General features: G+C 54.8%; 1 protein-coding gene across 1 annotated transcript; it reads right to left on the reverse strand.

Annotated features, from left to right (window-relative positions):
• Nucleotides 1-788: 788 nt before the first annotated feature.
• On the reverse strand, nucleotides 789-9,936 carry LHX1 (LIM homeobox 1). The gene is made up of 5 exons (XM_059669713.1): nucleotides 7,183-9,936; nucleotides 5,072-5,298; nucleotides 4,696-4,973; nucleotides 3,222-3,387; nucleotides 789-2,906 (listed from the first exon to the last, which is right to left on the reverse strand). The coding sequence occupies exons 1-5, from the start codon at nucleotides 7,350-7,352 to the stop codon at nucleotides 2,527-2,529; spliced, it is 1,221 nt and encodes a 406-aa protein (XP_059525696.1). The 5' UTR covers nucleotides 7,353-9,936; the 3' UTR covers nucleotides 789-2,526.
• Between the last annotated feature and the right edge of the window lie 14,135 nt (nucleotides 9,937-24,071).

Below are 24,071 nucleotides of genomic sequence, written 5' to 3' on the forward strand. Positions count from 1 at the left end.
AGATTCCTCCCTGATAGTCCTCCCCATTCGATAAGCCATCCTATGGGTGCAGTGAAATATTACTTATTTTAAAGCCTTCTTGTCAGGCAAGATACAGTTGGTTGTGTCTTAACAAAATATGAAAACAACACTAGAAATTACATGCCTTTTAATGTAAAACCTTGATTTAAAAAAGAGGGGTAAGTAAATAACCCAGTGTGGAATCTAGGTGATGCGGAAAAGAAATCCTGGAACTCCAATAGCGTTTGATATTAAAACATGAAATACACACATGTATTTCATAGTAGATAAAACATTTAAATTCCTTCCACATTTAATGAAGGCTTGGAAGGGACTGAACCACTTTTCAGAACTAATGGGCAACTGCCAGTTGACATTTGATTTCTATATTGGTTATTTTTACTCATCTCTCAAAGAAACGTAATATGTATCTGTACCGGCAAAATAATTTTCCTTCCGGGGAACTTCAAATGTAACAAATACTATAAAACAACTATTTCATATCATTTCTGTGAAAGGGATTAAAGTATCTCACTTTTAGCTGTACCGTACATTCATTTTACATTATCTTTCAAACCACCAAATTAGAAAACAGGATTATCTATGGGAAATGAATTGAAACTGAAAAAGACCACCTCTGACTATATATTTGCAGCTGACATTCGCAAGTCCAGTCTTGTTTGTGCAGGGGGGTGGGAGGGGGGAGAAGAGTGCATGGGATCTCATGCCTAACCACAGACTATGGTTATTCATTTTGAGCCATGGATTTTATTTCTATTTCAAATTCTATATTAACTTATCAGCAAAGATCTCTTCAACTGTGCCAGTTAAATCCCCAGAATGCAAATCTGTAGTTAATAACAGCAGGAAGCCATGGAGAAAACTTGGCTGGCATTAGCAATGGGGTTCAACCACAACCAAGGTGAAAGCAGAGAGCTCAGTCCTGCCTCACTTCTAAGGGGTCATTCGGCTCCCCATCTTGCCTCCCTTCTAGTTCTTAAAACATCAAATAACACACCGATTATCTAAACATCAGATTTTCTATTTTTATTAAAAACTCACAAATTTATTCAACATCATGTTTTCTTTCATACAGTGAATGGTCTAATATGCACTGGAGGTCACACAAGCTTAGGTTTATCAGAACAATAAAAGACATATGAGAAATTTAATATATAAAGAAAAAAGTAGCAGCTGCTGACTGCATATTTGACCATAAAATTTAAATATTTTGGACTTTTATTTTAAAGACACAAAAATAAAACCTGTGTGGGTCTATATAAGTCATATTAACAATTCCATGAATGTTCAACAGGACTAAAAATTAGCAAAGATGTTTTTTGTTTTTTTTTCCTTAAACCTTGTAACACTTTTTTTTTTTTTAACACTTTCTCAGGTTGTGGTGCCAGGCACCTTTACAGTATTTGTGCTATAATTATTCTATTTGGCAAGTGTCTGAATATCGTGTTTTCTTTTTGCCTTGTGTAAACACCTTTTTACATACTAGCACAGTGAGCTGCGAGCCCTGCAAATCTGTCAGAACATCTACAGGAAAAGAAAATGAACAATTTTGGTTGACTGCTCAAAACGTTTTGTTTTTGAACAAGAGGTTTCAAAACAGGATGTATTAGTAAAACACTGAACTCCTGAATTTAACATTATACGTAAACAGTTGACTGTTTTTAGTTCAATAGTCTTTTTTAAAACTCTGTGTGTGTGTGTGTGTGTGAAAGTAGAATACTTTTCTTGTACAGATGATGTTCAAGTCATTTTACTGAGAGGTCTGGCTGGAGACCGTCCTATCCAGTGTGTCTGTGTGTATAGGTGTATAGAGCTTTGTGAAGGTAGAAGAGTTGATACTGAGGGCTTTACATTTAGAATTTTGCAATTTTGGCAAAAACAAAACAAAACAAAAAAACCCAGAGAGACAAAATATATATATATATATATATATATATAGTCCCACCTGATGCACAGCAGGTCGACGTTTCTGAAGCTATTAAGTTTGTTGTCGCTGTTGCTGAACTGAGACCAACACTATTAGGTTTCCCACAGCCAGAGCCCCCTGGGCTGGCCTGGGAGCGCCGAGGACCTCTCTCCTCCAAAGCCCGAGCCCGGCTGTGGGCGCAGCCTCCCTCCTGGCGTCACCACTGAGCTGTGCACCCCGGAGGCCGCTGTGGTCATTCCTGTGCCGCCCACCGGCCAGACTCGCACGCCCGCGCTGTCTGTCCACAGAGTCGGGTCAAGGTGGGAGGCGAGGAGAGGTCTGTGTTTCCCTTAGGAAGCCCAGTCCTGCACCGGGACAGCCAGCTGGCGGATCCCAGTCCTACCTCCAGGCAGATTTCAATCCTATGTCATGTTTCCCTTTCCCATCCAGTCTCCCCAGACGGAAAATGGTCCCCGAGGCTGGAGGAAAGTGGTGGTAATGGGGGGGGTGTGTGACTTGATTTTTATGATTTTTTTTCTTTTTTCTATTTTTCTTAAATAAAAGTTCATTTCTGTACAACCACGAACTCCGCGGACCGGCTACCACACGGCCGCCTCGTTCATTTCGGGAGGGTGAGACAGGTGGTTCCCATAGCTCGCCCCGCCGTTGACCGATAGCGACGAAAAGGGCGGGCTCGGCCCGAAGACCTCAGCCGACATGGAGTGCAGAGGCCCGGGCAGGCTGGGCTCGGGACTGGGCGAGTCCCCCGGGGGATGCGCCAGGATGTCGGTGAACCGCTGCGCCTCGCTCGACGGGTGGTGGCCCGGCAGCGGGTGCTCCAAGCCGCCCAGGGGCGTCCCGGACGGCCCGGACGATGGCACGAAAGGTAGGTCCACGGGTGTCTGAGCCTGCGAGGACGGGGGGCCTTGCGGGAAGAAGTCGTAGTTGCCTCCGGGCCCGTAGTACTCGCTCTGGTAATCTGCGGAGCAGGGGGAAGAGGTCAAGGCGGGGTGGGATAAAGGGCAGGGAGGCACCCTAGCCAGCCGGCTGGGGGCTCCCTTCCAGGCTGGGAGCTGGGGAGGAGGCTGGGTGCACACACTGGAGCTGCTCGCTAACTGCCCACCCGCCTCATTCAGGCTCGGGGATTCCACCTCCCCCCTCATTTAATGCCCAGCCCCCCCCCCCCATCTCTCCTCTGATCTGTAGCCTGAGAGAAGCGCCTCCCGCGCTGCCACCCGCTTCCAACGAAGCCAACCCAGGCCTAGCCGAGCCCTGCCCGGGGCAGCGCACCCACCTCCATAGAAGGAGAAGGGCCCGTTGGGGAGGAGCTCGCCCGGCTCCAGACGGTCCACGAGCGGCCGCATTCGGCGCGGGCTGCGGAAGAAGGCGTGGCGCCGGGCGCCCAGCGCGCTCAGCTGCTTCATCCTCCGTTCCTTGGAGCGTCGGTTCTGGAACCAGACCTGAAGCACACACGCCACGGGGTGAAGCCACAAAACCCCACTCCCCATTTCAGGTTAGCCGCCCCGCCGGCCCCTACACTCCACAGCCTAGCTCTCAGAGCTGCGTGTGTGCGTGCGCATATACGCGCGGGTTGTGTATGGTGTTGGGGGTGGGGTCCTCTGAGTAGGGCAGCGCTGGGCGGCCCCTGAGCCAACGGTGAACAGGATTCCCGCCTGGAGGACCTGGGCAAGCCGCCCTGCCCAACGTGGGGCAGTTGGAGTTGTTTCTAAGTCACACTGTCATAGTTACAGCTTCTCTGGGGCCATGCACAGACACTCAGCCTCCCCAAGTAGTGTCAGACACACAGTTTTCCTCCACGGTCCCTGGCAGCTCCCTCCTCCACATGATAGCAGACAGAGAACTAAACAGCCTCCTGTTGACACTCAATCTCCCAACGACAGTGACACCAAATCGCACAATATCCTTTCCACACCCACGCACAATCTTCCACTGCCAAAGATAGTTATCCGCAGCCGCTCACTCATAGTGACACAGACATGCAGCCTATCATTCACGTGCGTGCACTTTGGCACAACCTCCCAGACGCTGGATCCCCCCGGGGCAGCTTGCATACGAGTGTGCACCCTCAGCCTCCCAGGCGCATTCACGCACACCCCGGAAGAGCATCCAGGCACATGAACGGGACAACTGAACTTGGGCCAGAGCCTCCACCCGAAGCACGTGCAGTCTCAGATGCTTACAACACCAGCACAGCTGCCCAGACGGCCACCTCCCTCCCCATCCTACCTGGGCCCATGAGGTAGGGCTGACTCCCCGGAGACTGACCACCTCACCTTCTAACCAGGATGCCCCACTCTCTCCAGAGGGGAAGCCTCTGCTCTGGGACTTGTCTAACTAGGGCAAGAGACCCATAAAGTTGGGGTTAGGGATGCAGAGGGAGATCTCCTTGTGCAGAAGCCAGAGGATCCATTAAGTTCCACATGCACACTGACCTCTGGGCTCCTTCGGAACAGGGGTAGGTGGCGCAGAGAAAAAGCGTCCCAACTCTCACGGAGTGTCCCACCATGTCCCTTCCTCCAAACTCCTGCGGAGCTCCCTAGCTCCCTTTCCCTCCCCCCTCAGCCACCACGTTCACCAGGAAGAGGAGACCTAAGGGTTTCCAGTCGTTCTAAACATTGGGCAGAGCTTCAAATGTCCAAAGGGTTAAGGGTGTGTCTGGGCTTCTCCTCACCCCAAGGCCGGACTCCACTCCTGCGAGCTGGCCTGGAGGAGTCCTGTGGATCTGTGGGAACCGAGTGGACCCTGACCTGAATGACGCGCATGTTGAGGCCCGTCTCCTGAGCCAGCTGCTCGCGGATGTGGCGCGTGGGCTTGGGCGTCGCGGCAAAGGCAGCCTTCAGCGTCTCCAGCTGCTTGGCTTTAATGGTGGTGCGTGGCCCTCGCCGCTTGGCGCCCAGGTTCTGGTCGTCATTCTCATTGCTGCCCCCTTCCTTGTCCGACACGTTGGCGCTCTCCGAGTCCTTGGCGTCGTCCTGCGACGGGTCTTGGGAGTCCGGAGACAAACTGGGGTCACTGCCCGTGGTGGCTGGAGAGAAGGGAGGGACAGTTGTGAGCAGCGGCCTTGGCCTACCTTCCTTGCCCAGGACCTGCCCGCCCCGGGTGCTCGGGGAATTGGGGCCTCACCCGAGTGCAGGCTGTTCTCTTTGGCGACGCTGCTGTTGCTTAGGTAATCCTCTTTGCAGACGAACTTGTTCTCGTCGATGATGTAGAGCTCCTCGCCGGTGGAGAGCTGCTTGTTACACATCATGCAGGTGAAGCAGTTGAGGTGAAACACTTTGCTCCGCGCTCTCCGCACCAGGTCGCTAGGGGAGATGCCCTGTGCGCAGCCTGCGCATTTTGTACCGAAACACCTGCAAGGGAGGTTGGGGGGCGGGGGGAAGGGGCAGAGAACACAGAGGCAGGGGAAAAGACAGGGAGAAATAAATAAGTGGAAAATGGAGGAAGGCGAAAAGGAAGGGGGAAATGAAAAAAGAGAGACAGCAAAAAAGTAACAAAGACAGAATGCCGATCAAGTAGGCAAGAAAGCAGAAAAGAGCGTGGGCACCACGAAAAGTGCGGGAGGAGATCCATTTCGTTAGAGAGAGAGCGCGGAGCCCAAACTGCCCCCACTCCTAGCCTCATGCCCGATGTGTCCCCGAGGAAAAAAGCGCTGCCCGAGAGAAGGCGGCAAGGCGGAGAAGGGAAGGGGGAGGGAGGCACTTATTTTCCGATTAGATTCAGAAAACAGTCAAATTCTAATTAGAGCGCCTTATAAACGCCACCCTAGCGCCGCTTTTCTTCTAGCGCGCGTTCTCCTTCACCGCCAAAGGACCCGCGCACTGGCGGGGGATGGGGGGTGGAGGGGTTGGCGAGGTCCAGTCCCGCTGCAGGTGAACAAACAGCCTGGGAGAGCCCAGACGGCCGCAGCTGGACCGCAGCCACGTTCCAGCCCAAAGACAGGCAGGTTGGCGCAAGCTAGAGCCGCGGCTTGGCTTTAGACACCGGGACGCGCTTTGCGGGAGGGCCAGGCCTCTGGGGCCCACTGGCACGGTGCGCGGCTCCCCGGCTGGGTTCCCGCCAGCGCCAGGGAAAGCGGGCATGGCCTGCCGAGGCTCAGAGCTTCAGCCTGGGCTTCTCCTGGCAATACCAGCCTGCACCGCGCTTTGCTGCACAGTCTCCCGTAACCAGAGCCACGCGTCCTGGGGTGGCATTGGGGACAGGTGGCTTGAACTCCCACCCACCCCCCTCTCCCAGTTTGATCTGTCACTACAGACTCCGAAGAAAATAGAGACCTAGTCAGCCCAGGAAACTGGGAGGTTCCCAGCACCGCACGGGGAATGACAATTCGAATTCGCTCCAGTTCTCTGTTGACTTGTGCGTTTGTGTGGATTTGGTGACCCAAACAGTGAATTTCAGAGAATACGATTAAAATGCTAAATGGAGGGGCCTCGGGAGAATTCGTGGCTTCCCCCCCCCCCCCCCAAGTTTCCGCAAGGAGGTGGCGGGGTGATGGGCAGTGCTTGGGAGAGCTCCGAGTGGATCCCCCGCCCCAGAGCCAAAGTCCGCGTAGGGCGGAGGCCAAACCTCCCGCCAACCCCAGGCAGCGGGGTGAGCAGGGGAAACGATCTTCAGGGAGGCGGCAGCCTCTGGGCGTTTCACAGTGGCGGAGAGGCAGTTTGCCGAGGCAAGCGCCGGGAGGCTGGTCGGGGTTTCGGGAACGCCCCGGGATGTGTAGGATAGGGGCTATTTCCTGCCGATGCCTGGGCAAGCGGCTGTGACACCCCGTGCAAAAAGCTCCGCGGTTCCCGCCAAGACCTCTTAGAGACCTCTAGCCGCGGCGGCGTAGAGCTAGACGGGGCTTCATGGCTCAGCCCGGAGGGCAAGCAACCCAGGAGGCCGTGAGAATGCAGCTGCTGGAGAGCTCCGCGCACTGGGAAGGAGAGCAGCCAGGGCTACCACGCCTGAGGCCGCGCTGCCTTCCTCCAAGCTCGGAGGGGCTTTTGGGCCGAGGCGGGCTCAGACCCTTTTTTCCTGGGCACGTGCAGCTAAGCCGCGACCCACAATTTCCAGGATGCAAGCAGGGACGCGTCCCGGGAGCCCAGCGCGCCAGCTGGCGAGGAGGCGGGCGCCTGCGGGACTTGGCTGCCCTCTCCAAAGGCAGTCCCCTAACGCAACCACGCTGACCTCTGATCCGTGGCTGGCCCCGAAGGGCCCGCGGAGAGGGAGCGGCAGCGGCCCGCGAGGGAAGTACTCACCGGAAGAAGTCGTTCTTGCAGTAGAGCTTGCCTTCCCGGGAGAAGCACTTCTCGGTCAGGTTGCATTTACATTCACAGCACTGGACGCACTGGACGTGCCAGGCCCTGTCCAGCACGTTCAAGAGGAAGCGGTCCAGGATGGGCCTTTTGCAGCCGGCACAGTGCACCATGGTCTTTGGTTTAGTCGGGTGAGGCCCGGAGAGAGAAGAGCAGGTAGGGCAGAGGGGTTGACTCCCGAAAGGAGCTCCCCAGTCCCTCCAAAAAGAGGAGACACACACGGCGGTGCCAGCCGAAATCCGCACCAGGAAATCAAAATGGGGGTGGGGGAGGGGGACGGACGAGGCAAACTGGGCGCCTCGGTGGTGTGCAGCCTGGGAGTCCCAAGGCCCGGGGCCCAGCAGCGCCACCACCGCTCCTGGGGTGAGGAAAAGAGTCTCCGGCGGGTGCGAAAGCGACTCTTCTGCCCAGAACCCGCGGAGGAGTGAAGGTCACCGAGACGGTGAGGGTAACGAATTAAATAAATAAAACGGGGAAGCAGGAGGGCGACGCACGCGACGAGCTATTTGCAGGGAGTTCTCACGGGCTTGAGGTAGAGCTGTCAGAAGTCAAGGTGCATCTGCTTTTGTCGGGGTGCGAGGGCGGGTTGTGTGTGTGCCCGGCTGCCCGCCACCGGACTTCCCCTCCTCTTTTTATAAAAGAAAAGAACAAAACGAGTAGAGAAGCTTTGGATCCTAAACTGCAGGCATCGCACAGCGGGGTCGGGACGTGCTGGGCGCCCGGGGTGAGCCGGGGGAGGGGGCGGGGGCAGACCGCGGGAGGAGGGGCGGAGGGGAGGGCAGGAGGAAGATCTCGTAGTTGACTGTTGTTGTTGCTCAGGTCTCTCCCCTTTTGGAGAAGTGTTTGTGTCAATCGAGAAAGGAGGGGGACCACTCCGGGAGGTCGCCGCCGGGCGCGCTCGCTAGCTTCCCACCGCCCCAGCCCCGTCACCTCGGCCCAGGGCCCGCCTGGCGGCCTCCGCGTTCTCGGGACCGCCCTCCCAGCGCCCAGACTCCGTCGGGAGGTGTTTCGGGCCGGCTCCTCACCGCGCTTGGCGGTGCATCGTGGCTCCAGTCACAATTCGCGGCCGCCTGGGCACGCAGCCCCGCATCGCTGGCCCACGCTCCGGCTGCCGGCGTCCAACCCCACAGTCGCTCGACTTTTTCTTTTTCTTGTCCCCTCTTTTTTTTCGTTGTGGTGGCAAATCTGGGCTTCCTTTCTAGCCTCTTTCTTTCCTTTTTTTTTTTTTTTTCTTTTGCAGCGGGAGGAGTCGGGAAGAGGGGGAGTAGCTTAGAGCGCTTTTTAAAACGTCCTGGTTGCAGCGGCTAGTTCTGCGCGGCCAGAACAGCTCGGCACCGGCCGCCGCTGTCGCCGCCCGGGCCGCGGTGCGTGGCTGGCTCTCCCTGGACAAGCGTCCCTCAGTCCCTGGTCTCCTGGCTCAGTCCGCCGTCCCGGCGCGTCTCTCCCCGGCTCCGGCGGCTCGGTCACTGCTCCCGGCTGTTGGCTGAGCTCTAGAAGCCCCCTCGCCTTAATGCAGCGCCCGCCGACGTCACCGCGGCCTGCGACCAATCAGCGGCTCGCGGTCCCTCTGTAAACCATCCTGCATCCCCAGGCCGGAGAGAGTGCGGGGAGACCGCGTTTAGAGGATCAGTGGCGGCCGCATCGGCGGCCCGGCGCGGTGAGCGCGGCGGGCTGCAAGGTGCCCCGGCCCCCTCCTACTCCGGTAAGGCTTCGGTTTCGGTGGGGACGCGGGAGTAGGTCAGGCGGAACAGTTCTGCTGGAGGGTGGACGTATTCCAAGATCAAACCTGGTTGAAGACTGGAGTGCAACTGGGACTGGGAGCCCGGCGGCCCTAGTGTAATTCATTGAGTGTTGGCCTCCCCCCCCCCCCTTTCTTCTTGCTATCTTGGCCTAGAAGTTTGGCCCGACCGCAGTGCGCGTCTTTGGGGGAGTGGTGAAGGGAGGGCCCTTGGCAGCAGAATTTCCCTCCTCCGGTCCTTCCTCCTGTTCCCCCTCCCCCAATCCAGCCGAAGTCCACGGGGTCCCGGCCGCTGGGAGATCTGGGTGTCTGTTTCCCGCGGCGCTGTCTTGTAAAGTTGATTCCGGCGGTTTCCTGATGGGGGCGGGGGAGACCGGAGGCGCGGCGCCCGGGAGGGGACAAGAGTGGGTGGGGAAACGCCTTGGGTGAAGAGTTGCAACCCGGACGAGTTGTTGTGAGAAAGCTGTGATCCGGAGACACCTTTTACACCTAAAAACAAGCGACGAGGCGGGAAACCGCAGGGCTACAGGGGCGTGTGGGGATGGGGGTGTCGGTGGGAAGGGGGTCGTCCCTGGGGCACCACCACTTAGAGGCTGCCGTGGATTGGGGTGTGCAGCGCCCGGGCAGGGTGAGCCTAGCTACCGGTCCTCCCCTCTTCCAGGCCTCGGGCTGGCCTCAACTTTCCCGGACAACCGCCGACAGTGCACACCCTCCGGAGTGCCCTCTCAGGGAGCCCTACTACCTCACCAATTCCCCGCTCAGAGTATAAACGCGGGACCACCTTCCACGGGGGCGGATTATCGCGGACATGGGGGTCGCTTCGGGGTCCTGAAAGCCTTAGCCTCGAAGGGTCAGTCTGGCTCCCCGGCCCACACCAGTCAAATACCAAATTCCGTTTCCACAGCACCGTTTCTATGCAGTAACTGGGATTTCTCCCGAAGTGAAATTTGAAGGCGACAAAGCTAGGCAGTCCTGCTGTTTTGCTCCCCGTTTTGTTTTTTGTTTTTCTTTCGAAGGAGGGGTGCTGGGGGACAGTATCCGGCCCTAGCGTGGAAGAAAATAAGGATAGGCAGCCAGCCCGGTCCAGCCGGGATTTGGGGACTGGCCTTTCTACCCGGCTCGCGGTGCAGGGTCAGACATCCCACACAAGCTCCGGGGCTCACGAGGGGGAAATGAGCCCTGGACCCCACCTGCACTGAGCCTGGGGGTGGGGCAGGGAATCGAGCCCTTTGCAAATAGAATACCCTCTTCCGGCGAACCGGCAAACTGCTACAGCGAGTTTGGTTTGAGCCTCAGTGGGACTGGGATTTTGAGTTCTGCCAACGCCCCTCCTTTGCCTCCACGTCTCAGTCCGCACCACCCTACACCCCCAGGGCCTGCGGATGGCCCCCGCCTTGCCGCCAGCCACCTTTTCCTCGGAAGCCGGCCCCGCCGCGCACCGCTTTGGCGCTCCGCCCACCCTGACCTCTGGGTGCGCAGCCCCTAACGCCTTCGCCGCGCACCCCCTTCACACACACACACACACACACACACACACACACACACACACACACACACACACACACCTGGGTTCGGGCTCCGCAGGAGGCCGTTTTCCAACCCAGCAAGCGGGCTTCGAGGCTTAGACTTGGCTCTGTGCTCCCCCCGCGGACCGACACTTCAAGAGGAACAAGCCGACCCGTACCCGGTGCTCCAGGACCCTAGAGATACGCGGCGCGGGGTCCTCGCCGCCTCCAGCGGGGCCCGAGGCGTCTCCCCAGCCCGCCGTGCTGGGTAGGTCGCGGGGAGGGGCTGGTCCAGTGTCGCGGTCCCCACGCTCCTCCCTCCCCCAGCTGTCTGCGTTCTCGCCGCTAGCGCCCGGGACCCAACCGCCCCTTCCTGGGATCTATAGTGGACCTGGTCCCAGCGGCTCGCCACCGCCCCCACCCCAGCTGGGCTTCTTCTTATGCAAAGCAGACGGGCCACGGGGGTTGGGGAGGGCGGTCGGCGGGGGACCTGCGAGGTGACAGCTGGACCCGGCTGCGGGCCCCTCCTGAACCCCACACCCGCTGCCGCTTCCCTTCGGTTAGGCAGGAGGAGGTTGCTGCACCCATCTGGGGGTTCAGGGAACCCTCTCTGTTGCTGGGGGGGCAGCGTGGCAGAGGAGCGGAGGGTGAGGACAGGATGCCGGCTCTGGGACAGTGGCCTCTGCTCGTCCCTGTGTCCAGATGGCTAGTAAACAGGTCCGCGGGAACCAACCCAAGCGGCTACCAGGAGGTCAGGGCGCGCCACTCCAGGCGCGCCTCCTGGCTCTGGCTTCTAGGTTTAAAGTCCAGATTTAACGCCTCCAGGGGCACAGCACACTAGAATCTAGTGACTAGATGGATGTTTTCTTGGTTTCCACTGAGTTTTTATTTTAAAATGTAATTGGGCACAGAGACGTGGAGAAGAAACTGACCGAGCTTTCCAAATTCTCCGAGGCCTCTCAGCTCTGCTCAGCTCAGCTCAGCTCTGCATTTAAACCGACGGCTGCTCTGCGGAGAGCAACAACCTTCCCTCTACGCACACCCGCACCTCCTCAGGTCCCGTAACCTCTGGACTGGGCGCCCCAGGGCACTCCCACCTCCCCCGGACACGCTTGGGGAAGGCCCAGGAGCCGGTTTTCACAGGATAGGCTTTTCTTCTCAGCAAAACGCCTGGAGGGTCAGCCCCGAGGTGGGATCCCGCCGGGGAACCGGGACAGTCTGGGTTCTGCCAGCCCTCCCGGCCGTTCTGCAGTTTGGGGGGGCGGGGAACGAGCCCTATCCTACACCTCCTTGCTCACCGCTGCCTCCTTAGTTACGAGCCCCGCTTCGCCTCCCTCCCCCACGTTCTAGAGTGGCTCCTGAGGCCCAGGACCCGAGTTTGCCCCGCTGTTCATCTCCCAAAAGCGGCGACCGCCGATGCCGTCGTCCCTCCTCGCCCTCAGCGCTCCTGTCCAGCCCACCACCCCCTGGGACCGGCGGTGAGGCCGCGGGGCCCGAGGAGCCCTGGACGCCGCCGGTCCCAGAGGCCACGCAGACTGCACGGACCGGGCGAGGACGCCCCGAGGCCACGCGGGAAACTGGCCCGCGCCTCTCGCATCTGACCCGAGCTCCCAGTCCCTCCTTTTCCTCTCCCACTCGCTCCTGCCTCCGGGTGCCTTCATCTTACTCCATCACTCTGTCCTGGAAATGACCTGCTTGTGTGCAGCACTTCACAGTTTACAGCCCTCGGTCCCCTGGCCCCCACAGTGAGAGCGGGGTCGGGATTGTCTCCTCTTCCCCGGGAAGAAACCCAAGTTAGCCGGTTTGCTGGCGATCCCTCAGGCGGGGCCTGACGGAAGGAGAGAAGTTTGGGGGGGCTTATCACCCACGTACTTGGCCTCGGCCAGGTTTTCCCAAGCGAAGGCTTGGGGGTGGAGTGCGCGGGGGAAGGGGGGGGGTACCCAGAGACCAGGAAAGGGCAGCATCCGGCGGGGGTTTCACGTGAGCGCTCGGCTGGGTCAACGAGCCCGGCTTCCCACGGGGGCTGGCGAGATCCTGGGCGCGGAGCGGAGCGAGGTCGAGGGAGCTCGGTGATCGCTGATGCGAGTCGGTGCTGCGGAGCCAAGACGGGGCGCGGCGGTCTCCGAAGGGTGGGGGGTGGGGTGGGGTGGCTGGAGGAGGCAGGAGAGAGAAGTGAGGGGAGAGGGACGGGGAAAGAGAATGAGGGCGGAAAACCAGAGAGAAGAGGGAGGAATGTGAACGAGTCAGCCGCAATAAAAGACGTGCTGGGGGAAACGCATGGAAGAGTAGAGGAAAAGAAAGGGGCGGGGGGGCGGGGAGACACGCAGCAACAACCACCAAAAAATAAAAAAGCGGCGGGGACAGGCGCCGAGGGGCGGCCTGCGGGACTGGGGACCAGGGGGACGCGGCGGGGGGGTGACAGGCGCGCTCCGAGGCGGGAGAAGAGGAGGCGGTGTGTTTGGTGGGAGACGCGGCGCCCGTGGAAAAGCGAAGCGTGTGAGCGGCTCTGGGCAGGAATCCAACAAATAAATAAAACGTCTAAGACGGCGTGACAACAATGTGTACTTGGGTGCGTGCCCGTGTTCCCCGGTCTGAGCACACACACCCCGTAAGGAAGACAAACGGGGCTCGCGCCGCCGAGTAATTAATCCTCCCACTAATTGACTCTCTCCCCTTACCTAATGGCGGTGGTCACTGCCGAGATCTGGAGAGAGATCAAGTGGAAAGAGACACAGAGGGGGAGAGACCCCAAAGCTAACTACCTTTGGGAATGGGGTTGAATTCTTTCTGGACTTGGCTGCTCTAAGCCCCCCTCCCCTCTTTTTTTGGGGGGGGGCAGAGTTCAATAGATGGTGCTGCTTCACCAGCCCCTCCATGTTTGCATTAATAAAAATCTCCTCCGATTAGGGGTGACCAGGAGCCCTCCACACACACTCACACACGCCCTTCATCCATCTCAGAGGCTGAAAGCCACCCACTGCCCCTCTGTGGGACATTTCCTACCTTCAGGCAACACCAAGTCTCCCCCTCCCATAGTGTCCCCCCACGCCCAGCCCAGACCCTGAGCCCCTTCTTTCAGTCACTATTTTCCCAGGACCTGAGGTGTGTCCTGCAGCCCTGGGTGGGAGTGGGGAGGTTTTGAATGGTAGATGGATAGAGGGCTGCTGGAGGGATGAGGTCAGGGCAAGGATGGGAAGAGTCTTCTAGGGACAAACGCGCCCAGACAGAAGTGGGGAGACGCAGAAGCACAGTGGAGAGGGATGCACACCTGGCAGGTGTGAGGCCCCTGGGCACAGAAGAGAAGAGAGATGGGCACATGTGCTGTGGGGGAGGGCAGGAAGGTGACGGTGTTTCTGTGATTGTGTGACTTAGGGAGACGGTTCTATCTGTGTGACCCTGGGGAGGGGCTCCTCTTATTTCCCCCGAAGCACCCTCTGTTTCCAGGACTGGAAAAAGAGGCAGGGGAATGTTGGACTTGGCAGGAAGAGGCCCAAGGCCTGCGGGCTGTCTATGATGCAGTTTTGAGGCTTGAGTTTGGGAGGTGAATGTTAACTTTCACCCCTCAGAGTTAGCAGGTTTGCCCTGCTGGCCTCCTCAGAGACTAAATAAATAATTGTTGAGATCCATAAACCAGCCAGCCTAGAGAGAGAGAGGAATGAGAGGGAAAGAGCAGCTCCCCAGGAAAAAAAAAATCCACCCCCCACCCCACTAAACACATTCTTAATTGTCCCTTGGGAGGATTTATATATTTGACCAAAGCAAATCCCTGAGCAGTAACAGCAAAATTCGTCATAGGGGCTGGCAGTCCAGAGAGAGTTGGGGTCTGGAGAAGGGGGAGGTGGGGAGATAGCGGGCACGCGTGAGAAGGTGAGAAACTTGGCTCTTCTCTCTTGTCTGTCATGCTTTAGAAAGAAAGTGAGCAGGAGGAATAAAGTTCCAGGGGATAGAAAGAGAAGGGCATATAAAAGGCAAATCCAAACCAGAAAGGAAAGAAAGTGAAGAAGAAAGAAAAAGGCGGGGAGGGAGGGGGGAAGAGAGGATAATAAAAAAAGGTGAAGGTGGCCCCAGGAGGCTGGGCCTTGTCCCAAACCATCCGTCTTCATTGTCTCTGTGTGTGCAAAGGCAACTCCGGCATAAGGAAAAGCCACTATTGGAGCCGCGGCTTTATTTTATATCCTATACATCAGGAGGGAGGCAAAGCTTTATTTTCGCCAAGAGACAGATATTTTATTTCTCTCTTACGGTTTTATGTGTGAGAGATGTCAGGTTGCCACAATGGATGGCTAATGCATAGGCAAGAGGAAGCCGTGTTGGCATGCTGTGTGTCATAGGGTCTTGGGGGGGGGCGGTGAGTGGGTCTGGGATTTAGGGCTGATGGGACACTCTGGGGGATTTCTGCTAAAACATCTCTCTTCATAAATCCAGAAGCATGGTCAGCTCAACAGGGAGAAGAAGGAGTTTTAGAGGGAAAAGAGTTGGGCTTAGTAATAAACGAACACACAAAGGAACCGCTTACCTTCCAACAGGCTCGGGCAACTGGGGCAAGGCGGCCCTGTGGAAACGCAGAGCCCCGTGTCCAAATATACTCTCGCCGTTCACAGGGAAGTATTTTTTTCCACAGAATACAATGTCATTTAACTTCCTTTCCCCGTTTTATAATTTTCTGCCTTCCCCTTTCCCATCAGAAATCTTTTTTCACCTCCTCAGAGCCTGGTGGTGGGAGGAAGAGCTATTAATTTGCAAATCATCTGATCTGTGAAAGGATCAAGATGCCTGTTTTTCACCGTTAAATCCAATGTCTTGAGCGGACACACACATGCACACATGAGCCCATCATGCTGTGAATCCTGATGGGGGGTAGGTGCCAGATTTGAACCCAAGAAAAGTATGCTTTCTCCTTCAGGGCCTATGCCCACATTAAGCCTTAGATCTCAAACTACATAATGCTCATATTTTTAAACCTGGAGAGAAGGGGGAGGTGAGGTGACAAAGAGACAGAGAGAGGGAGGCGAGGGAAGTGTGTTAATTAACATGTTCCATTTAGGACTTAGACTAGTATCCCCTACTCCCAGCCTTCCACCCGCCAAATAATTTCTTACGAGAATTACCTTTATTCGTTCTAATGTCTTATTTTTAATTTTTTGATTTCTTGGCTTATATATCCACCGTGGAGCAAAGAGATGACCATGCCCTTTCTCTCTTTTCGGAGTATCAGAGTCGACACAGAGTCTCAGTGGGGACCTGGCCACACTGTCCTTAGCTGTGGCCTTTGGAGAAGACATTTACCCTTTCTGGGCCTCAGTTTCCCCCTGTGTAACACAAGGGGGTGGGGCTAAATAGTTGCTTAGATCCCTTCCAGCTCCCAACTCCTCAGACCGAAGGAGATAATGTGTGAAAACACTTTGTGAACGCTAAAGCCGGACGAATCGGGGATTATTATTACGATTCTAATCAATCCTCTTTTCTCCACATGGATCTTGGCTGTTTAGCGCCAGCGAGCAAGTTAAAGAGGGCCGAAAGCGAGAAAGCTTAGCGGAGATGGAAAAGCTCCGCGGCGTGGACATAAAAAACCCTGCATCTCCAGAAACATTCTGTCCCTGTGTGGCCCCCAGGCCTAGTGGGAAGGGGTGGGCAAGAGGAGGAGGCCCAACTTGGTCTGGTGCATTTCAGTCTACATGGAGGCACAAAGTGTATTTCTTCCAAAGCATCACTTGTCTCCAAGCGACTGACATAGGAACCTGATGTGAAGGAGATTTGCAATTGTGTGTTTTTTCCAGAAAGAAAGGAAAGAAGCAAGGTGTAGCTGATTAGCAAGTTAATTATTTCAGTACCCCAAGGGTTCCAGTACGGTGGTAAGTTGTCCAGCCCTGGTGTAATTTCACAGTCCGTGCATTTCCCTGTGAGCACCTGGGGTGCCGAGTCTGTCTCTCTCTCCATCCACCTGCCTTATGTCTTCCTGACACACCTGGGGAGATGAGTAGGGGCTGGGGTGATAGATAGTACAGTGTATGTATTTGGCCTAGGCTGCAGGGGGCGGGGGGGGGGCGGAGGCAGAGAACCGAATGGAGGAAGCCTCTACCTCCACCGAGTGTTAATTATCTGCCCTTTCTTCTTCTTTAAAAAATATATTTTTAAAAATATATATTAATGAGGCGGGTTATCGGAAAGTGGAGCTGTTGTGAGGTTATTTCCCAGACTTAGCACGGAAAGAAACTGGGTTTGAGGGGCCCTCTGGCCTCTCACCTCCTCCTGGCCCAGGCTGGCTCTCCAATGCTCTGTTTGCTTTCCCAACTCTGGCCACCACTTGGTCGGCTGAGACCTCCTCCAATCTGACTTCAAGATCTGATTTCCCCTTGGGGGAGAGGAGGGAGGATTGTGTGGTCAAACGGACACCTCCCTCAGAGAGATAAGTTGGGGATGTGAACATTAGCCTCAGAATTAGCAGCTTTTGCTGCTCTCTGCTCTCCTGGCTGGTAGGGCTGGCTCCCTGCTGCTCCTCCCGAGATGGACAAGGGAGGGCTCGGTAGTTTACTTAAGAGTGGTCCCATCTGCTCGGCCTGGCCTTTCATAAGGGGAGGGATTTATGCAATGTCCTTGTGCACAGACCTGGGATTTGCCTGAAAACCTTGGGCCTCTGAGAATATTACCGAACGCTAAAATGTTCAGCCACGGAGATGATTCATGATTTATCTGCAAGGACAGGGTGCGTGTGGGTGTGTGCGAGTGGGAGTGTGTGTGTGTGTGTGTGTGTGTGTGTGTGTGTGTGTGTTGGGGAGAGGCACACACATTGATGGGTACTTGTCACCATTCTTACTTCTAATCCAAACATTAGGAAAATTTTTTTTCTATATTCATGCAGGAGACAGTGCATGGCACCAACCTCCGGAGAGCCAACGTCCTGACTGGAGCAGTGTGAAGATGATGCCATGCTTTTTGGTGCAGGTTGGCTGGTATCCCTGCTGGCGGAGAGGGGCCAGGGGCTGTCTGGAAAGACAGTTCTGAGGACTGCTTCATTGCAGGTGGCAAAGGATTTGGCGAGTGGGGTGGATCCAATCAATGTTCAAATTCTACTTGGCCATTTTTGTCTTTATGTATCAGTAGGAGAGAAGTTAGAGAAAATTAGAATTCAGGAAGGTAGGTGTAGGGAGTCCCCTGTTTCATGCCCAAAGGAAGCCTCATGGTGACAAAACACACCCAAGGGAGCTAGGCTTTGAGGTTCCATGTGTAATTTCAGCCCTGGTTCCCACGAGATTAAGACGTCTTTTCCAAGTTTGGAAAGGCCTACAAGTGTCATTTATTCATAATCTTTGGGAATAAATGCAACCTCGCTCACTGCCCAGTGGCTGGTAAGGGAGCATTTTCAGCTGGTATGACCCCCATTTGTAGTTCTACCATTTTCTTGCTCGTGCTCCAGTCTGCACTGTCAATGAAGACCCCAGCTTCCCGGCTCCTGAGTTGTTCTTTTCTCTCAGGCTGTGCATCATTTCGCCCACATGCTAGGTCATTGGCCAGCACACATTTTGAAAGGTGAGATGGCAGACCTCTAACTATGTGTCGGGTTGTTCTCATTTGGGCACAAGAAAGGATATGGTTTGTCCTTAAAAAAAGAGAAGCAGGGAACCATTTCTATGAATCTTTTAATGAAGGATTTACTACTAATTTTATTGCACTTTTTACTCATTCTGAATGAATAACTTTGTCAGTCAACCCAAGGGTCTGCAGAACCTATAAAAATGCTTCCTTTGGTCTTATTTTAACACATGCTGGGGCTCGGGCCTGCCTCTGACAGACTGGGGAGGAGTAGAAACATTCCAGAGACCAGGTCTGAGAATGTTATCTCTTCTCCCACCCCAAATCCTCACCCTCCATTTATCTCTCAAATACAAATGCAGGGACCTCCTAGGGAAGTGTGAAGGGATGGATTTTAATCAGGTTTGGGGAAGGAAGGGGGATGAGTGGAGCCCAAAGAAAGATGGGGACAATTGGAATTTTTTAACACTCCTCTGTTAACACTTTTCATGTGTTGTATATTATATCTCACAGAGTATGCATTTGTTCCGGTCATCTACAGTGTATATGTGGCGTTTGCCAAATGCTGCTTGGTCAAAACAGTGTTAAATAAAATTGTAAGAAATGCTACCAGGGCCTTGCATGGGTTATTTAATTCTATCAATGATAAACAATGTTAATGTGTAGCATCTCAGTTGGCACAATAATCATGTTTCCTCTGTATATGCTGAGATATATTTAAGCATGAACGATACAGTTTTCCAACACATATTTCCCAATGATTACTTAGGAGACATGTGATGGGAATCGCAGAAACCTCTTCTCTCTCCACATTTACTTGCACCCTGCACACACAGACTGCCAGTCACACACATTCGCGTGGCTGGCCAGCTCCGTATGCATCGTCCCACATATGTCTCCAATGGAAGTATAGATTCTGTAAAGGTTGGCCTAGCTTTTTGCACCTGTACATCATTACAGACACATGTATCAGCATTCTAGAAACGTTGGTACATTTATACCTATTTCTCACACACCCACACTGCCTCATAGATGACGCTGACATGAACATGCATACCCTCCCACATGTGGCTATCTATGCGCACACACGTGAGTGCTCTCACTGCAGACGTGAGAGTGCCCATATGCAAGAGGATCATCTGCATAGGCTCCTACATCCGTGTGCGTCTAGGTGCATGTGCACTTTGGCACACACACACTCCTGCGCCCCTGCTCTGGGGCATATGCTGATGCAGCTGCCCCGTTACTCTCGGAGGTTCCAGGGCTGTCTGACAATATCTGAATTGGGTGTTTGCCCTCTATGAGTCCCCAGGGACTCAGGATGGGAGGCCAGGAGGAGCAGGGTCAAGATGCCAGCCTGCCTGGCCCCTGATGAAAACAATATGAAAATGTGGGGGTGGGAGGAGGGGTTTGGGTAGCTGGTCTCTGCAGATAAAGATGCCTCCAAAAGAGGACCCATCTTTTCTTGCTCATTTAACACATGAGTCAGGGTACCTTCTCTCCTGGTTCTGCTGCCAGTTAGCCTAGGTAAACTGCTCTCTCGACCTCAGTTTCTACCTCTGGAAAGTGAAGTACTGGCCTGGACTGGTGGTTCTCAACCCTGGCTGCTCAGTAAAACCATCTGGGGAGCTTTTAAAAAGCACAGGCACCTGGGCTCCCACCCAGACCAACTAGATCAGAATCTCCGGAGGTGGGTGCCCAGCATTTTATTTTATTTTTTTAAAAAGCACCCCAGGGGATTCGATACATATTCAACCAACATTGAAACCTACTGGCCTAGATGTTCCCAAGGCCCTTCTAGCCCTTAAATTCTATGTCACGGAGGGCCTTTTATATATAAAGCATTGTGCTGGGCACCAGGGCACTCTGCTGAAAGTTCTAAATTCACTCATATGAGATCATAAAAAGTCACTGAAATTATTCTTTTAGTTTAGGCAGAGGATACTTTTTGGACAAACTATATTTGTCCTGGAAAAACTCGTGCCTGCATTTCCAGCTATCTCCCCTTCCATCTTTGTTCCAGTCTCCCAGCTCCCTGACTCCCACTCATCGAGCATTCATTATAATGCCACATATGCAAATGCTCTAAGCTGGTACCTGATCAATGTGATAGAAACCTTGCTACCTGCACATATTTCCTGCCTAGCTCCTCACCCAACCTGCCGGTAGCACAGTATTTTTAGTCGGGCAAATGATAAGGCACAGGCCCCAGGGGGTTCCTCCCTCCCCCAGCCCTGAGACAGAGCATGCCGGCCCCCAGGCCCGTGCCCCAATTCTGGGGGCTGGTACGGTGGTTGAGCTGCATGTCCTAGAAAGCTGCTCTCAGACTTGGGCCTCTGGGAATTCTGTGTTAATATTCTCCAACAAACGTTCCTCAGGCCGAGCCGGTCCTCCTTGAAAACACATCCGCTCTCAGCTGCACCTGCCGGAGGAGGCTGAGCCCAGGCGAGACATGGGACCCACTTGGCAAGAGGAAGGCAGAGCTGAGACAACATGGGCTATGGACCACCTACGACCACCACCGTGGGCCCCTTTCTCCCATTGAGGGTGCTGAAAGAGTGTGGGGGAGGGGCTCTGCCTTCACCTGGGGTAGGGGGAGGAGGAGTGTTCCTTCTGGATGGAGGGTCTCCACTTCTCACTCACTAAGGGGGATGCTCAGGGCCTCCCAGGGAAACACAGAACAGAGTCCGGTTCTCTCTCTTTCCCGCTCTCTCTAGCTCGGCTGGCTGATTTTCTCCTGAGGGCAGTTGGACTAGTTTTCTTTAAGAAAAGTTGTCCTAAGGTGGCTACCGTTAAGCCACCATCCACGAGGGCAGTGGAGGTAGTGATGAGGCCTGAGACCTCCGGGTTTCTCGGCTCTAACCCTCTCATGCACTCATGCTCACTGTTTCTTCATTTGCCTCTTTATCCCGCCCCCCCCACCCCCACTCTTTCATTTTGTCCCCTTCTCCCCTGATGACATGCCAGGCACATGCAACAGAAAAGTCTGCTCATCGCTGGGCTGTGCCCAGTCCCCTTCCACCTTTCCCCTCACTTCCCTGCAGGGGGGCAGGCTTGGTGCTGGGGAGAGAGCCCCTGACGTGGCACAGGATCCTCAGATTCTAAATCTAGACCCAGAGCCCAGCTTCCCAGGCCTGCCGCCCCTTCCCAGGGCCCACCTCCCCTTGGGCCTGGGGAGCATCACACCCCAGGAGTGATGGATTCTCCAGGCACCTTCAAAGGGCTCTGCGGTTTGTTTGCAATGCGGACCTTGAATCCTTCTCTGGTCATAAACGTTGTTTATTTTGACTAGGACCTACTGAAAGGGGATTGGGGGTTAAGGAGGGCAAAGAGAGGATTCCTCTGGAAGATCATAAAACCATTAGCAGGGCAGGGCTTTACGGGGTCACAGGATCATAGAATTTTCTGACTGAAAGGAACACAGGCCATTAGGAAGGTCACAGATGACCACTTTGTCAGCTAAAGGCTCCTAGGGGCCGCACGGGGCTGGGGTGGGGGGCTTTTGGGCCTCTTTCTAGAAAGTGGACACAAGGTGTGGGGGCATGACCCCACAATAACCTTACACCAGGCGGGGGAGGCCAATAGCTGCCGAACATGATGGATTTGCCCTCCCAGTGGGACGAACCAGCTGTTTGAATGTGCAGTGGAGACTCTTGTTCTGGGGAATGGGCACAGCTCTGGGTAAAGGAAATAAAATCACCTCTAATTCTGCCTCCACCATGATTTTGAGCAGCTAGTATGTAAGGGGCTATGCTTGATGCTCTTCCTGCATTTTCAAAACAATTCTGAAAGAGATGTTATCTTCGTTTTGCAGAGAAGACAAACTGCACTCAGAGAGGGGAGGTGGTTTGCCCAAGGTCACACAGCACATTAAGAGGTAAGGCTGGGACTAGACCTTACGACTTTAAAGTCTTTAAATCTAATCTCCTTCCCACCTCCCCATCTGCTGGTCCCCTGCAGCCGGAGAGACTGAATGGGTTCCCTTCCCTCTAAAGCTCACATTGGGGCTGAGGGAAGTTCAGCAGCAAATCTTCAATTAAGGGAGAAATGTAGAGTCTTGGGCTCCTTCCCGTCCCTGGTATAGACCTGGCTCGCTCGGCAGAGAACATGCCCCTATAAATCCAACCACAGTCAGGAAACCAACTTGGTTGCCTGTTTCTTGCTGTGTGACTCAGAGCAAGTCACTTCACGTCTCTGAACTACACCTTCTGGATCCATCTTCAGACCTGAGGTCTCATGGAAGGTGAGGTTGGTGGAGGTGGTGGCATGCTGATCCCTTTAGAGTCCCTCTTTGGTGTCATAGCTTTGGGGGTGGAGGGAGAGGAGACTGTTTTGCCCACAAGGCTGACTCAGATCACACACACAAAAACCACCTCAAAAGCAGGCAAGGCGAGGCTCGCTAAGATCCCTGCTGAGAACACGGAAGGCTGAGAGCCAGGGCAGCGGCTGGGCTGTGAAGAGGCAGTTTAAGCAGCGAGTTCTTCCCTGATCCCCTGACGGGGTAATCCAGTGGCTCAGAGAATGGAAAATCCCCTCCTCCTCCCCAACCCCTCCCCCACGAAGGCCTCCTAATAGGCCTGCCATCGTTGGGCACTTATCTGCCCAGACATCACATTGGGAGCAGGTTGCCTGGGGTCCCCATCCTCTGTGGGAGATGGGGAAGGCTGGGAGGGGCTGGGAGTCCAGGATTGGGGGGGGGGGGAGGGGGCAGGTGTCTGCTGCTCTCTGGCCTTCCCAAGGATCAGGGACACGAATGGGCCTCTGTTCTGAGGGAAACTTTAGGAAACAGGACAGGGACACAGGACTGGAGGGAGTGGGGCAGGAAGGATGGGTCCCAGGGCAGAGATGTCTCGGGTGGGGCTTATATTAAACAGCCCCGTTCTTTCAGCCGCCATGCTCCTCTCATTTTTATTTGAAGATGGCTCCCTCCCCAGCACCTTCGCCTCCCACCTCTTACACTTTCACTCATCCATCCACTGAGCTGCTGACAGCTGCCCTGCGGGTGAACTCCTGATCCTCAGGCCAGAGCATGCCCCCTCTAGCCCCCAGCCCCACACACATACTCCCTCAAAATTGTGCCAGCTCGGTTCCCCTGAATCAGACCGATTTCTGAATACCTACTTTATGCCAGGCACTTTGGCTACATTATTCTCAATGAATTTTCATACATATACTGTTAGGTGGACATTCTATGTCCTGCATTTACAGAGAAGTAAACCAAGGCCCAGAGAGGTTAAATAACTTGCCCAAAGTCACACAGCTAGGAATTTGAGGTGGGATTTGCTCAAAGCCCATGCTGAATCCCTGATGCCATGCTCTCTCTTGGGTGATGATAGCTTAATGCTCTCTACCATCACCCCATTCTCCACCCCACCCCCATATTCCGGGGATTAGATCTGAGTCACCACCTGCCCCATGCTGTCCAGGATTGATGTTGTCACTGAGGACCCAGCTAAGTGGAATCCTTTGACCATGTCCTGCTGACTTCCACCAAAGACCCCACAAGGACAAGAGTAAGACCCCTGAGACTCTGAGTGATTTATCTGGCAAAATTGTTATTTTATGGGATGGGCCAAAGAGGTGTCAGGAAGCAAGTTTGCTGTAAATCTCCTCTCTCTGCTTCCTTTCCCTCTGTGTGTCCCCTCCTGGGATTTATGGTGGAAAATGTTCAGAGCTAGGGACTTGGGGCTTGAGTTCAGGCTTGGGGTGGGAAGGCAAAGGACAATATATCTTCCTCCTCTGAGATCTGCTAAACATGTGTGGCCGTGCGTGTGCGTGTATGTGTGTGTGCATGTGTACGCGTGTGTGTGCATGCACTATCCATGCGCCATCACAAGTCGACAAAATCTGTACGAAAACCTCCGAGGCACTCAAGTGGCTCTGCAGACAGAGCACATTGCCTGCACCAGAGGTATGTTATGGGGGCCAACCCACTGGTGGTACCTCCCTTACTGGGGGGCCTTTCCCCATCACAGGGCTCCTTACACAGGTCTGGTGGCCTCCATTTCCAGTCCCTCCCAAATTTTTCCCAAAGAGTGTCTGGCACCTAGAGAGCACGT

The sequence above is a fragment of the Myotis daubentonii genome, chromosome 16, assembly GCF_963259705.1.
Source record: "Myotis daubentonii chromosome 16, mMyoDau2.1, whole genome shotgun sequence".
NCBI lineage: Eukaryota > Metazoa > Chordata > Mammalia > Chiroptera > Vespertilionidae > Myotis > Myotis daubentonii.